The 15,481-nt window shown below is 42.7% G+C and overlaps 1 protein-coding gene across 2 annotated transcripts in view; it reads right to left on the bottom strand.

Annotated features, from left to right (window-relative positions):
* Positions 1 to 15,481, bottom strand: part of PDGFRL (platelet derived growth factor receptor like) — a 75,125-nt gene that overhangs the window by 41,216 nt on the left and 18,428 nt on the right. For both annotated transcript variants that reach the window (XM_006080151.4, XM_025279348.3), the window contains one exon: positions 13,474 to 13,771. In XM_006080151.4, the coding sequence (XP_006080213.1) occupies positions 13,474 to 13,771 (298 nt within the window). The remainder of the gene's footprint in view (positions 1 to 13,473; positions 13,772 to 15,481) is intronic.

Below are 15,481 nucleotides of genomic sequence, written 5' to 3'. Positions count from 1 at the left end.
CACGCAGGAGGACCCAAATGGGCCAAGGCCTCGGGCACCTCTGGGGATCAGAAACAGTCCATGGAGCCTGGTGTGTGGGCAACAAGAGAGTGATGTGAAAGGGGAGGGATGAAGAATGGATTGCAGGGGCCAGAGTAGGCACAGGCTTGTGGGCGTGTTAGCAGTTTCAACTCGATTCCTAGAGCAACGTAACTGCCCTCCTGAAGGGGTTAAAGCAGGAAGGCAACGTGGCCAGATATGCTTCTGTAGAAGACCTTCTCAGGGTCAAGACTGGGGCCACAGAGGTCAGTTGTGTGATGGCTCCTCTAAGTGAGACTTTGGGGCCCTGCTGCTGGGGTGGGAGGAAGTGGGGGAGATTCCAAAGATAAGGAAACGGGAGTATCAGTAGGGCACAGGAGCTGACTGGATGTGGAAGTATGAGGGAGGAGCCCAGGGTCATTCCCAGCCCCCTGGTCAAGGGCAGCTAGATGGAATTAGTGCCATTCACTGAAGTGAAGGGACACAGGAGGATGACCCGGGGTGGAGCAGTTTGTGAGCTCAGTGTTAGATGGTTATGTTTCAGAAAGGCTCAGGGAAGATCTAGGCAGGTGAGCAGGCAGCTGGGGACCCTGAGCTGAGAAGAAACATTTAATCTAATATGTGATAAATGGCAGGGGGAGGGGGCTTCTGGCCGCAGGTGGTGAAAAGAGGTGCAGGACCAACATCAGGTGTCTGGGTGTGTAGAGGATGCAGAGACAGAGCAGGAAACTGCAGAAAGGGGTCCTCAAGGTGACACCAGATGGGCAGAATATGATCCCGAGAAAGCCAAGAGGAGCATGTTCTCATTTGCTGACTGGGGGTGGGGGCCAGACACATGGAGACTGAACAAGAGAGAGGATGCAGTTCAGGAACAAAAAAGGCAAACAACCTAATCAAAAAATGGGGGAAGACCTAAATAGACACTTCTCCAAAGAAGACATACCGATGATCAAAAAGCACATGAAAAGATGCTCAAAACCGTCAAATATTAGAGAAATGCAAATCCAAACTACAATGAGGTGTCACCTCAAAGCAGTCAGAATGGCCATCATCAAAAAAATCTACAAACAAATGCTGGAGAGGGGGTGGAGAAAAGGGAACCCCCCTACACTGCTGGTGGGAATGTAAATCGGTACAGCTGCTATGGAAAACAGTATGGAGGTTCCTTAAAAAACTAAAAATAGAGCTACCATATGATCCAACAGTCCCATTCCTGGGCATATGCTCAGAGAAAGCTATAATTCAAAAAGATACATATACTCCAATGTTCATAGCAGCACTATTTAAAATATCCAAGACATGAAAGCAACTTAAGTGCCCATCAACAGAGAAATGGATAAAGATGTAGAATTTTTAAATACATATACACACACATATATACACACAATGGAATATTAGCAATAGAAAGGACAAAAAAATTACCATTTGTAGCAACATGAATGGACCTCAGTTCAGTTCAGTTCAGTCGCTCAGTCGTGTCCGACTCTTTGCAACCCCATGAATCGCAGTACACCAGGCCTCCCTGTCCATCACCAACTCCTGAGTTCACCCAAACTCATGTCCATCGAGTCAGTGATGCCATCCAGCCATCTCATCCTCTGTTGTCCCCTTCTCCTCCTGCCCCCAATTCCTCCCAGCATCAGGATCTTTTCCAATGAGTCGACTCTTCGCATGAAGTGGCCAAAGTATTGGAGTTTCAGCTTTAGTATTCCTTCCAATGAACACCCAGGACTGATCTCCCTTAGAATGGACTGGTTGGATCTCCTTGCAGTCCAAGGGACTCTCAAGAGTCTTCTCCAACACCACAGTTCAAAAGCATCAATTCTTCGGCACTCAGCTTTCTACACAGTCCAACTCTCACATCCATACATGACCACAGGAAAAACCATAGCCTTGACTAGACAGACCTTTGTTGGCAACGTAATGTCACTGCTTTTGAATATGCTATCTAAGTTGGTCATAACTTTCCTTCCAAGGAGTAAGCGTCTTTTAATTTCATGGCTGCAGTCACCATCTGCAGTGATTTTGGAGCCCCCAAAAATAAAGTCTGACACTGTTTCCACTGTTTCCCCATCTATTTCCCATGAAGTGATGGGACCAGATGCCATGATCTTAGTTTTCTGAATGTGGAGCTTTAGGCCAACTTTTTCACTTTCCTCTTTCACTTTCATCAAGAGGGTCTTTAGTTCCTCTTCACTTTCTGCCATAAGGGTGGTGTCATCTGCGTATCTGAGGTTATTGATATTTCTCCTGGCAATCTTGATTCCAGCTTGTGCTTCCTCCAGCCCAGCGTTTCTCATGATGTACTCTGCATATAAGTTAAATAAGCAGGGTGACAATGTACAGCCTTGACGTACTCCTTTTCCTATTTGGAACCAGTCTGTTGTTCCATGTCCAGTTCTAACTTGCTTCCTGACCTGCATATAGGTTTCTCAAGAGGCAGGTCAGGTGGTCTGGTATTCCCATCTCTTTCAGAACTTTCCACAGTTTATTGTGATCCATACAGTCCAAGGCTTTGGCATAGTAAATAAAGCAGAAATAGATGTTTTTCTGGAACTCTCTTGCTTTTTCCATGATCTAGCAGATGTTGGCAATTTGATCTCTGGCTCCTCTGCCTTTTCTAAAACCAGCTTGAACATCTGGAAGTTCATGGTTCATGTATTGCTGAAGCCTGGCTTGGAGACTAGTGTGTGAGATGAGTGCAATTGTGTGGTAGTTTGAGCATTCTTTGGCATTGCCTTTCTGAAAACTGACCTTTTCCAGTCCTGTGGCCACTGCTGAGTTTTCCAAATGAAAGGACCTAGAGAATGTCATACTGAGTGAAGTAAGTCAGACACAGACAACTATCATATTTTATAACTTATACGTGGAATCTAAAAAAAGGGGCACAAATGAACTTATTTACAAAATAGAAGAAGAGTCACAAATGTAGAAAATGATTTTGTGGTTACCTAGGTGGTGGGGGGAAGGGAAGAAATGATAAATTGGGAGACTGAGATTGAAATATACACACTACTATATTTAAAATAGATAACTAATGAAAACCTACTGTATAGCACAGGGACCTCAGTTCAATGCTCTGTAATGAACTATATGGGAAAAGAATCTAAAAAAGAGTAGAAATATGAAATAGTATAATGACTCACTTTGCTGTACAGCAGAAACTAACACAACACTATAAATCAATTATACTTCAATAAAAATTTTTTTTAATAAAAGAAAGAAAAAGAACAAGATAGAAAGCCCAGAGATAAACTCACACACCTATGGGTATTTTATTTTTGACAAAGGAAGCAAGAATATACAATGGGGCAAAGAGAGCCTCTTCAATAAGTAGTGCTGGGGAAACTGGACAGCTGCATGTAAAAGAATGAAATTAGAACACTTTCTAACACCACACACAAAGATGAACTCAACATGGGTTAAAAACCTAAATGTAAGACCAGAAACTGTAAAACCCTTAGAGGAAAACATAGGAAGAACACTCTATGACATAAATCACAGCAAGATCCTCTATGACCCACCTCCTAGAGTAAGGGAAATAAAAACAAAAATAAACAAGTGGGGCCTAATTAATTAAAAGCTTTTGCACAGCAAAGGAAACTATAAGCAAGGTGAAAAGACAACCCTCAGAATGAGAGAAAATAAAAGCAAATGAAAAAACTGACAAAGGATTAATTTCCAAAATATACAAGCAGCTCATACACGTCAATACCAGAAAAACAAACAACCCAATCACAAAATTGGAAAAAGACCTAAACAGACATTTCTCCAAAGAAGACATACAAATGGCTAATAACCACATGAAAAGATGCTCAACATCACTCATTATTAGAGAAATGCAAATCAAGACTACAATGAGATATCACCTCACACGGGTCAGAGTGCTCATCATCAAAAAGTCTACAAACAGTAAATGCTGGAGAGGGTGTGGAGAAAAGGGAACCCTTTTGCACTGTTGGTGGAAATGTAAATTGATACAGCCACTATGGAAAATGGTATAGAGATTCCTTAAAATTCTAGGAATAAAACCACCATCTGACCCAGAAATTCCAGGCCTAGGCATATACCCTGAGGAAACCAAAATTGAAAAAGACACATACATCCCAGTGTTCATTGCAGTACTATTTACAATAGCTAGAACATGGAAGCAACCTAGATGTCCATCAAAGGATGGGTGGATAAAGAAGCTGTGGTACATATGTAATGGACTATTACTCAGCCATAAATAGGAATGCATTTGAGTTCTAATGAGGTGGATGAACCCAGAGCCTATTATACAGAGTAAAGTCAGAAAGAGAAAAACAGATATCATATGCTAATGCATATATATGGAATTTATAAAGATGATACTGAAGAAATTATTTGCAGGGCAGAAGTGGAGAAACAAATATAGAGAACAGACTTATGGACATGATGCGGGGGGAGAGGTGGGATATATGCCGAGAGTAACATGGAAACATACCGTATGTAAAAAAGACAGCCAATGGGAAGTCGCTGTATGACTCAGGGAACTCAACCCCAGGCTCTGTACCAACCTAGAGGGGTGATGGGGAGGCAGGTGGGAGGGTGGGGACATATGTGTACCTATGACTGATTCACGTTGATGTCTGGCAGAAACCAACACAATACTACAAAGCAATTATCCTTCAATTAAAAATTAAAAAAGAAAGAAAAAGATAGAGGGGGTTGGCCAGAGGGTACATGAGGGCCAAAGTAGGGCTTCTTCATATGGAAACTTACAGAAAGGACCTCATTTAGGAGTGAGGGGTTGGGGTAGGGGGGGATTGAAGACTCCAAATAGGAGGCGGTAACTGTCTTAAGGCTCCTGAGAAGGTTTGTAAGGGTGAGATCCAGGTCTCAGGGCGAGCTTCAGCCTTTGTCAAGAGGAGAGATCCCCCCTCCACTATAATCGTAGGAGCAGGGAAGGGGAAAGAGTGATGAGCACAGGGAGGCAAGTCTAGGGCTCCAATCTCTCAGGGCCTTGGCGAGAGTTGCACTAGCGGAGAGTGAGAGAGATGGGGAAGATCAGAGGTTTAAGAAGAGAGAAATAGTGAGCTCTCTAGAGAAGCAGACACAGCTTTGTCGGGCGTGGGGACGTGACCGCAGACTAACAGCACCCGTGGGGCCAGCTGTGCCGTTTCCTCCAGCTGTGCTCAGGGTTCACATGTTGACGAGGGGAGGGAGGTGAACAGGTTCATCTGGGGTTGGAAATTTCCAAGTGGGGATGAAAGAAAACCAGAGGGCAAAATAACTTACTGGGGATGCGCTCAAGCATTTAGTAGAAATGACAGGCTTTGGAACCTAAAATGAAGAGAGAAGCGGAGACAGAGGGGGCAGGTGGATAAAGAGCAGGGAGATAGAGAGGGTCACCTGACTCCTGGCTCCTGGGGTCACGGGGCTGGATCCCAGTGGCTCAGCCTCCTTGACATAAAATAATGTTCACACTTTGTCGTTCCCTCCCCAGGAATGAAGAGACAAACATTGGCACTAACTGTAATGATCTTAAAATGTGCAGTGAATGCGTGATTGAAAACTGACTTCTGACATGACCACTAAACCCCCGGGGAACCCAAACACTGTCTCCGGACTTCTGGTGTATGTCAGGCACTCTTCAAGGTGCCAGGAATCTGAGGATGAACCCATCAGATGTGGGATTTACCCTCAGCGGGCTTAGGATTTCACGGGGGAAGAGGGACACAGGCTCAGATTTCAAAGAATTGCTCAATTAAATCAAAGTGGGAAAGGCATGTGGAAACTTACCTGGATCCTCCGTATCAGAAGCCACATCAGCGGTGCACAGTTCCCTGACTTGTACTACTCCTGGTCAGAATGAACTGTTCCAAAAGATCACTTGGATTATTGTACGTGAGAAATATGCGTTGCCTAGTAACAATTAGGTACAACTTATTGAACATTATAGAAAATGGACGGAGGAAATGAAAATGCTCCTCCTGCCATGGACAGAGGAGCCTGGTAGGCTGCAGTCCATGGGGTCGCCAAGAGTCGGACACGATTGAGCGACTTCACTTTCACTTTTCACTTTCATGCATTGGAGGAGGAAATGGCAACCCACTCCAGTGTTCTTGCCTGGAGAATCCCAGGGACGGCGGGGCCTGGTGGGCTGCCGTCTATGGGGTCGCACAGAGGTGGACACGATTGAAGCAACTTAGCAGCAGCAGCATTGAACATTTACCATTGGGCCAGGCAGCATTTGGATCTCGCAGGTGGCGCTAGTGGTAAAGAACCCACCTGCCAATGCTGGAAACACAAGAGACACAGATTCAATCCCTGGGTTGGGAAGATCTCCTGGAGGAGGGCATGGCAATCCACTTCAATATTCTGGCCTGGAGAATCCCCATGGACAAAGGAGCCTGGTAGGCTACAGTCCATGGGATCACAAACAGTTGGACACCACTGAAGCGACTTAGCACGCAGGCAGCATTTACTAAGGATAGTATTAGTTCCCCAGGGCTTCTCAGGTGGCGCTAGTGGTAAAGAATCCTCCTGCCAATGCAGGAGCCACAAGAGACGTGGGTTCAATCCCCAGGTCGGGAAGATCCCCTGGAGGAGGGTAAGGCAACCCACTCCAGTATTCTTGCCTAGAGAATCCCATGGACAGAGAAGCCTGGTGGGCTATGGTCATAGGGTCGCAAAGAGTTGGACACTATTGACTGCGTGCACGCACGCACACACACACACACACACACACACAATATTATTTCCACATTCCAGATGAGGAAACTGAGTTCTAGGGAAATTATTGATCAAAGATCACTTTGCAGGTTAGTGGGAAAGGTGGGATTCCAATTCAGCTGTGCCTTAGCCCGATCTGTTTTCATAACAAGCTCCTGCTTCTGGTCAGAAGATTAAATGAGGGCAAATGTGGTAGCCTGCAAACTTGGTTCCAGAAAGCCACCCAAATTGGTTAAAATGACCAGGCTTTCACAAAGCCGGAAAGAGCTCACTCCACAGGGAAAGAAAACACAGGTTGAATACCTCTCTATCCAAAGGCACCATGTCCCGGGAAAGATGTCAAGAGCTGATTAGATGAATCTCTGGTGTCAAATAAATCATGATTGTGTTGTTGTTTGATACAGAGTTCTGACTCAATGTTTTTCACATTTTTCACATTTTTCCATCAAGTCCTTGGGGGCCCACATCTGTCTTTACTTTCTCATAAAGCCCTAACTGTGCTTTGAATAAATCCCATTTAATGTGGAGTCAAACTTGGTTTTTTCAGTTCCAGGATAGTTCTCTTTGATTTACATCCATATTTACTTCACTTTGAGTCCTTAAAATGTTTTCAAACACATTTTGACTAATATAACTTTGAAAATACTCTTAGAAAACATGAAATATTCAAGGGCTAAATCATTGAGGTTTAGGATAGTTTGTGTAAGTCAAAGGCTAGCTGTTCAGAAAAATTTAAATCAGCTCAATTCTGGTTTTTTAACAAAGTGTGTAAGTTTGACTTTGGTAAATTAAGTCATTTAAAAGGTATATGGTAGTAAATCTTGGCTTCCCAGGTGGTGCAGTGGTAAAGAATCCACCTGCCAATGCAGGAGATGCAAGAGACATGGGTTCGATTCCTGGGTTGGGAAAATCCCTTGAAGAAGGAAATGGCAACCCACTCCAGTATTCTTATCTGGGAAATCCCATGGACAGAGGAGCCCGGCAGGCTACAGTCCATGGGGTCACAAAGACTTAGACACAACTGAGTGATTGAACACATACATACACACAATAAATCTTGCCAAATCCCTTCCAAGCAACACACACACACACGTGTCAATTGTGGAAATGAAAATAAGAAAAACTATCTCATTCTCTCACCCTCCACTCCTTGTCTAACCCAATAATCTTTCAGGAAAAACTCTACATGGTCATACCACGTGAAGCCAGAAGGGTATCTTCAGAATAAAATGTGAAAGACGACTTAGTCCAAAAGGTTAGACAGATGGAGAGATATTTCTTATACACATACATTATTTATTCTCCAAGATATGTGTGCGAAAAAAAGGGAAAGATTGTCATTCAGTTATTCAATAGATAAAGCTAAATGCCAAGCATGCAGCTAAGTCTCAGTGAAAAACACAGATTAAAAAAAGGAGATAAAAGTGTGAAGAGTATTGAAAAAAAAGGGCGCGTCAGGGGCCATGAGGATATAAACCCAGGGAGGCCTGACATGAACTTCCCGGAGGAAATCAGCCAGGTGAAGAGGGGCCGTGAGTGGTCCAGACCATGAAAGCAGCAAGTTTTAAGCCTCCAAGAGATTGGTGCCTTTGACCACGTCACAGGAACTTGGACCAATGAAAGCAAAGACACTAATCTAGAGACAGGTGTTGGGTGGGGGGATCAGGGAGGGTCTCTGAGTCCTGTGAGGATGTTGAACTTCCTCCCCAGTGGAGGCCCACTGAGTGTTAAGCAGGGGATTGTCACAATCAGACGTGCATTTTTTAAGCATCACTCTAGGTGCAGTGAGGAGGATGGTGGAGGACCAGCCTGGGTGTGGTTACTGCAAGACTGGTGGTGATGAAGGGTAATGTGCCTGGGACTGGGGGAGTGACACCAGAGATGGCAAGAGGACAAATTTACGGCTCCTAAGAAAGTGGTGGTATTCCAAGCATCTCCTCTGACCACAACAGCATGGAACTAGAAATCAACCACAGGAAAGGAAATTAGAAAAAAATGATCACATGGAGACTAACCAACATGCTACTACAAAACCAGTGGGTCAACGAGGAAATAAAAAAGGAAGTTAAAAAAATACTCTGAGACAAACAACAGTGAAGACACCACCCAAAATCTATGGATGCGATAAAAGGGGTTCTTAGAGGGAAGGTCATAGTGAGGCAGGTCTTCACGGGAGAAATCTCCAACGACCTAACCTACCACTGGAAAGGGCTCGAAAAAGAAAGACAAGCAAAACCTAGCGTCAACAGAAGGAAAGAAGTAATAAAGATCAGGGAGGAAATGAAGAAAACAGAGATTTAAAAACAGTAGAAACAAATCAATTAAACCAAGAGCTGGTTCTTTGAGAGGGTGAACACAACTGGCAGTTCTGTGATCAGACTCACCAAGAAGAAAAGAGAGAGACCCAAAGAAGCACAATGAAAATGGAGCACAGAAAAAACCATAAGAACATGCTGTGAACAAATTTGACAACCTAGAAGAAATGAAAAAACTTTCTAGAAACATACAGCCCACCAAAATTAAACCAAGAAGAAATAGATAATTTGAACAGGTCAATCACTAGAAGTAAAATAGCATCTGTAATTGTTTTCTTTTTTTATAATTCCCTATAAACAAAAGCCCAGGGACAGATGGCTTCACAGGTGAATTCTACCAGGGATACAAAAAAGAACTTACACTGATTCTTCTCAAACTCTTCTAAAAGACTGAAGAGGAGGCAACACTCCCCAAAACATTCTACAAAGCCACTATCACCCTGATAAAGATGCCACCAAAAAAGAAAATTATGGTCAATATCTTGATGAATATAGTTGCAAAAATTCTCAACAAAATATCAGCAAACCAAATTCCACAACATATAAAAATATCATACACCATGACTGTAAGGCGCGTGCAGAGACAAAGAGAGTGAGCCGAGCTGTCAGGCAAGAAAAGGAAATTTCTTAGAGGGAAAACGAGAGGGTGACTGGCCCTTGAGAAGAACCAGTGTCCTCCCTTTCTGACGGGGTCTTTCTTATACCCCGCCAGCGAAAAATCTCTGAAGGGGTGGTTAATTTTTAGCCTGTAGCTGAATCCTGCAATCACGTGGCTGGAGGTCTAGAATCTGGTGGTCACATAGCCTTGAGAAGGTAGGTGCCAGAGGGAAAATAGAATGTTGTTTGGGCAGTTTGGTCAGTTCCAAGGGTCACTGTGACTTTATTCAACATAACAAGCCATTTCAACTATGAGCCCCCACGTAGGCCCTATCAATGACCAAGTGGGATTCATCCCAAGTTCACAAGGATGGTTCAATACATGCAAATTAATCAATGTAATATACCTCATTAACAAAAGAAAAGTTAAAAAAAACACACGATCATCTCAATAGATGCAGAAAAAGCCTGACAAAATTCAACATCCATTCATGATAAAAATTCTTACCAAAGTGGGTATAGAAGGGACATATCTCAACATAGTAACAGCCTTTTATGACACACTCACAACCAATATAATACTGAGTGGTGAAAAGCTGAAAGCCTTCTGGCTAAAATCTGGAACAAGACAAGGATGCCCATTCTCACCAGTTCTATGCAACACAGTATTGGAAGTCATAGCCACAGCAATCAGAGCAAAAAAAGAAAAGAAATAAAAGGTATCCAAATTGGAAAGGAAAGAGGTAACATTGTCAGTATATTCAGATGACATGATACTAAGTATAGAAAACGCTAAGGACTCCACACAAAAACTGCTAGATCTAATAAATGAATTCAGCAGAGCAGCAGGATACAAGATTACCATTCAGAATCCATTGCGTTTCTTTACACTAACAATGAAATATCAGAAAGGAATGTAAAAAAAAAAAAAAAAACCTTTAAAAATCATACCAGGACTTCCCTGATGTCCAGTGGTTAAAAAGCTGCCTGCCAATGCAGTAGACTTGGGTTTGCCCCCTCGTCTGGGAAGACTTCCCATGCTGCAGGGCAATGAAGACTGCACCGCCACTACCGAGCCTGCATGCTGCAACTCGCGAAACCTGCGAGCCTGGAGCCCGCGCTCCGCAACAAAAGAAGCCACGCACCGAGAAGCCCGCACATCGCATCCAGAGTAGCCCCCACCCGCCAAAGCCAGAGAAAGCCCGCATGCAGCAACGAAGACCCAGCACAGCCCCAAATAAATAATTTTCAAGTAATCATACCAAAAAATAAAATATCTAAGAATAAATCTGACCAAAGAGGTGAATGACTTGTACACGGAGAACTCTAAAACACTAGTAAAGGAAATTAAAGAGGATTCAAAGAGATGGAAAGATATCCCACGCTCTTGAATTGGAAGAATATTGTTAAAATGGCAGTACTACCCAAATCAATCTATAGATTTAACGCAATTCCTACCAAATTGCCCATGAAGTTTTTCACAGAGCTAGAACAAATAATCTCCAAATTTATATGGAACCATAAAAGACCCAGAATTGCCAAAGCAATCCTAAAAAAAAAAAAGCAGGAGGCATAACTCTCCCAGACTTCAGACAATACTACAAAGTTAGAGTAATCAAAACAGTGTGCTAACTCAAAAAGACACATGTACCCCAATGTTCATTCCAGCACTGTTTACAATAGCCAGGACAAGGAAATAACCTAGATGTCCCTCAACAGATGAATGAATAAAGACGTGGTACATATATACAATAGAATATTATTCCGCTATAAAAAGGAAAGAAATGGAGTCAGTTGGAGTGATATGGATAAATCTAGAGCCTGTCACACAGAGTGAAGTCAGCAGGAAAAAAACAAATATCATATACTAAGGCATAGTTATGGAATCTAGAAAATGGTACTGGGGAAGCCATTTTCAGGGAAGTAACAGAGGTGCAGACACAGAGATCAGAGTTGTGGACACAAGTGGAGGGGGAGGACAGGGTGGGAAGACTTGAGACAGTAGCACTAACATATGCACTACCCTGTGTAAAAGAGAGAGCCAGCGAGAAGCTTCTGTATCCCAGGGAGCTCAGCCCAGGGCTGCGTGATGACCTAGAGGGTGGGATGGGGGTGGGGGTGGGGGATGGATGGGAGGGAGTCTCAAGAGGGAGGGGATATACGTATAGATATGGCTGATTCACATTTTACAGCAGGAACTAACACATTAATGTAAAGTAATTACATTCTAATTTAAAAAATTTTTTAAATAAAAACCACCATATGATATTGATACAAAAACAGACATATGCATAAAAGAAACAAAACAGAGAGCCCAGAAATAAATCCACACACCAAGTTGAATTAATCTTGACAAAGGAGGCAAGAGTATAAAATTGGAGGGGGAAAAAACACCCAGTCTCTTCAGGTGGTACTGGGAATGTTGAGCAGCTGCATGTACATCAATGAAGTTAGAACATACCATCACACCATGCACAGAAATAAACTCAAAATGCCTTAAAGACTTAAACATAAGACATGACACCATAACACTTCTGGGTGAGAGCACAGGCAAAACATTCTCTGACATAAGTCACACCAATGTTTACTTAGGTCAGTCTCCCAAAGCAACAGAAATAAAAACAAAAATAAACAAATAAGATTCAATCAAACTTGCAAACTCTTCCATAGCAAAGAAAACCATTAAAAAGTGAAAACATAACCTAAGGAATGGGAGAAAATATTTGCAAGTTATACAGCCGACAAAGGCTTAATCTCCAAAATATACAAACAACTCATACAACTCAAGAACAAAAAGTAAACAACCCAATTGAAAACTGGACAGAAGATCTTAATAGACATTTCTCCAAGAAGACATACAGATGGCCAGGAGGCACATAAAAAGATGCCCAACATCACTAATTATTAGAGAAATACCAATCAAAACCACAATGAGGTACCACCTCACACTGGTCAGAATGGCCATCATTAAAATGTCTACAAATAACATGTTGATATATGACAGAAAACCACAAAATTCTGTATGGCAATTATCCTTCAGTTAAAAAAATAAAGTGGCAAAATAAGTCTACAAATAACAAACACTGGGGTGGGTGTGGAGAAAAGGGAACCCTCCTACATTGTTGGTGAAAATGTATGTTCAAAAGCAATTCATCTCCGGTCAAATTCCTCATAGCAATCTCCCCTTCATCGGTTTTTTATCACAATTACTTTAACAATAACATGAAGCATTGAGTCCATTATTTTTTCCAATATGAATTCTTAAATGTCTACCTCTATACATCACAGTTTCAACTATCTGTCATATGGCTTCCTATAACAGTTCATTGTTTAACCAGTGTTGGTAGAATTTGCAATAATTTTAATGGGGTGAAGAAATAAAATCAGTGGCTTTTGCTCACTGAGCTTCTGTTTTTATAAACCACTAACACGAAATGGTAGATGTCAGACACAATGTGATATTAAACACGAGTATGAAACCAAATCCCTAACCCCAAAACAAGTTGAAAAAATAAAAAGGCCAGCTTCCCTGGTGGTCCAGTAGTTAAGAATCCACCTGCCAATGCAGGAGACACAGGTTCAATCCCTGGTCTGGGAGGATCCCACAGGCTGTGGGGCAACTAACTCCGAGCAACACAACTAGCGAAGACCGAGCACCCCAGAACACATGCTCTGCAACAAGAGAAACCACTGCCATGGGAATCCTGAACACAGCTAGAGAGTAAACCCCACGCAAGGCAACTAGAGAAATCCGCACACAGCAGTGAAGACCAACACAGCCAAAAATAAATGAATATATGTCTGTTTTAACTATGGCTAAAAAAAAAAAAAAAAAATTAAAGCTTACCTGAGGCGGCTGTCCTTAAAGGTGTTGAGGTATGCAGGATAGCTCCATCCGATTTTATTCCCTTTACATCGAAGCTCCAGAGTTTGCCCTGCCACCAAGCTCAGGGTAGCAGCGGGTTTCTGGAAGCGACCTTTATCCATCATTTGCGTCATTATAGACTGTGTCTTTGGCGTTGGATCAGCAGAATCCCTGTCCTTTATCTTAGGAATTTTGGGCTTCACCTTTTTGTTGGTAGGCTTGATCCTGTTCTCTCCTGGCTCCTTTGGACGCTTGTTCTTGGGAGGATGTTGGCAAGTAACTGGTACAAACATGAGGAGGGAACAAATGGGCGTTGGTGGCCAACATACTGAGAGTCTTCAACCCCCCAAACAGATCACTTTTAATATCTTTCTTCTCTTATGTTAAAGTTATTTTGTGGGAATAATCATTATTTTCTTGGTTCATCCTTTAGATTTAAATCAAATAGTAAATATAGATTTCAGCTTCAAAGGTTTTGCTCAAATTCAGCAAAATATTTCACATATGAATGAACACTCACACTTCCCAACAAAACAGCCTTCCCCTGCAGCTCACACTCAGTCTCACCGCCTCCAAGGTGCTCCCCCAAAGGGCAGACCCACAGCCTCTCAAGGTCTGTTTCTAGTCTTTGGCAGCTCAGCACTGTCACTTCTCATTTTGAACCCACTCTTAAAACTCAGGAATGTATCGTCTCCAGGGAGCGGAGACACAGACTGCGCTCCAAGTGCACTCAGAAAATTTCAAACCATCACGAACTTTCTTCCAAATGAATTCATACAGTGGTGTCTGTGTGTGTTAGGATGGTATCCATGTAGGATACAAGGCTTAGTAAGAAATACATACTAACCCTGTGCTCTTTTAAAGCATACATTATATACATTATTAAAATTCAAAGGGAACTGCAGCCATAGTTTAGAACTTAGCCAACAAAAATATATTAGGGGGAGGAGTATTTTATCACCCACATTGTTGAGAATTGCTGGCAAACGGTGGTAAACAAGAACTGACCGCCTTTGAGTCATTTTTTTTTAACTTCTTATTTTGTATTGGTGTATAGGCGATTAACAATGTTGTGATAGTTTCAGGTGGACAGTAAAGGGACTCAGCCACAGATATCCATATCCACACATCTCCCCCAAACTCCCCTCCCATCCAGGCTGCCACATAACATTAAGCAGAGTTCCCTGTGCTATACAGTAGGTATATCCACTTTAAATATAACAGTGTGTTTTGAGCCCATCTTCTCACTGCTGTTTTCCCTTCCTCTACAGACAATGCTGCCTGCCCTTGGAATGATGCTGGGTTCCAGAAATCTCACCTGTCCACCCAGCCCACCTGGCCATGGGCTGTGTCCACCCAGCAAGGAGGATGAGACTAGGCGATTTGTTTGCCCCACCGTCTGCATCAGCTCTAAGGTGACCTCGCTGTAAGTCCACAGAATTATAAAATGTCCAAACTTACAGGATCCTCAGAGATCATTTAAGGTTCTTATGTTACAAATTTTTCAAAAATAATAAAGGAGGCCTTAAAAGCTACACACATCACACAAAGCTGATTAGTGGTAGAACGTGAGAGTAAACTCAGGTCTCCTGACTCCTGTTTCACTACCTGTAGATAAAGAGTCTGTAGATATTTTGAACAGACAACTACAGAAATCTTGGCTAATTGAGGGAATTACAGGGCATTTTATAAAATGGGGAAATGTGATAAATCAGAAGAAAAAATGTTTGCCTTCTTTGATGTTCATATTTCTTTATCTAATAGTACCTTGGTGTATAAACGGCTTGGGGGGGTCAAGAGTGCAGACAGTCAAATTGGGATTAAGAGGTGGAAAAGGCAAGAGTTGCAAGCTCTTATACCAGAGGGCCCGGCAGGTGACAAAACAGGTGAGGGGTGGGACCTGCTGAGACCGCGTCCTCCTGAAGGTGTAGCTGCCAGGGAGTGAATCCAGGGTCACAGGCCGTGGTTTCTCAAAGGATGGCAGAAATGC

The sequence above is a fragment of the Bubalus bubalis genome, chromosome 1 (genome assembly GCF_019923935.1).
Source record: "Bubalus bubalis isolate 160015118507 breed Murrah chromosome 1, NDDB_SH_1, whole genome shotgun sequence".
NCBI lineage: Eukaryota > Metazoa > Chordata > Mammalia > Artiodactyla > Bovidae > Bubalus > Bubalus bubalis.
Note: the sequence above shows the minus strand (reverse complement) of the source record. Positions and strands in the feature narration are given on the sequence as shown.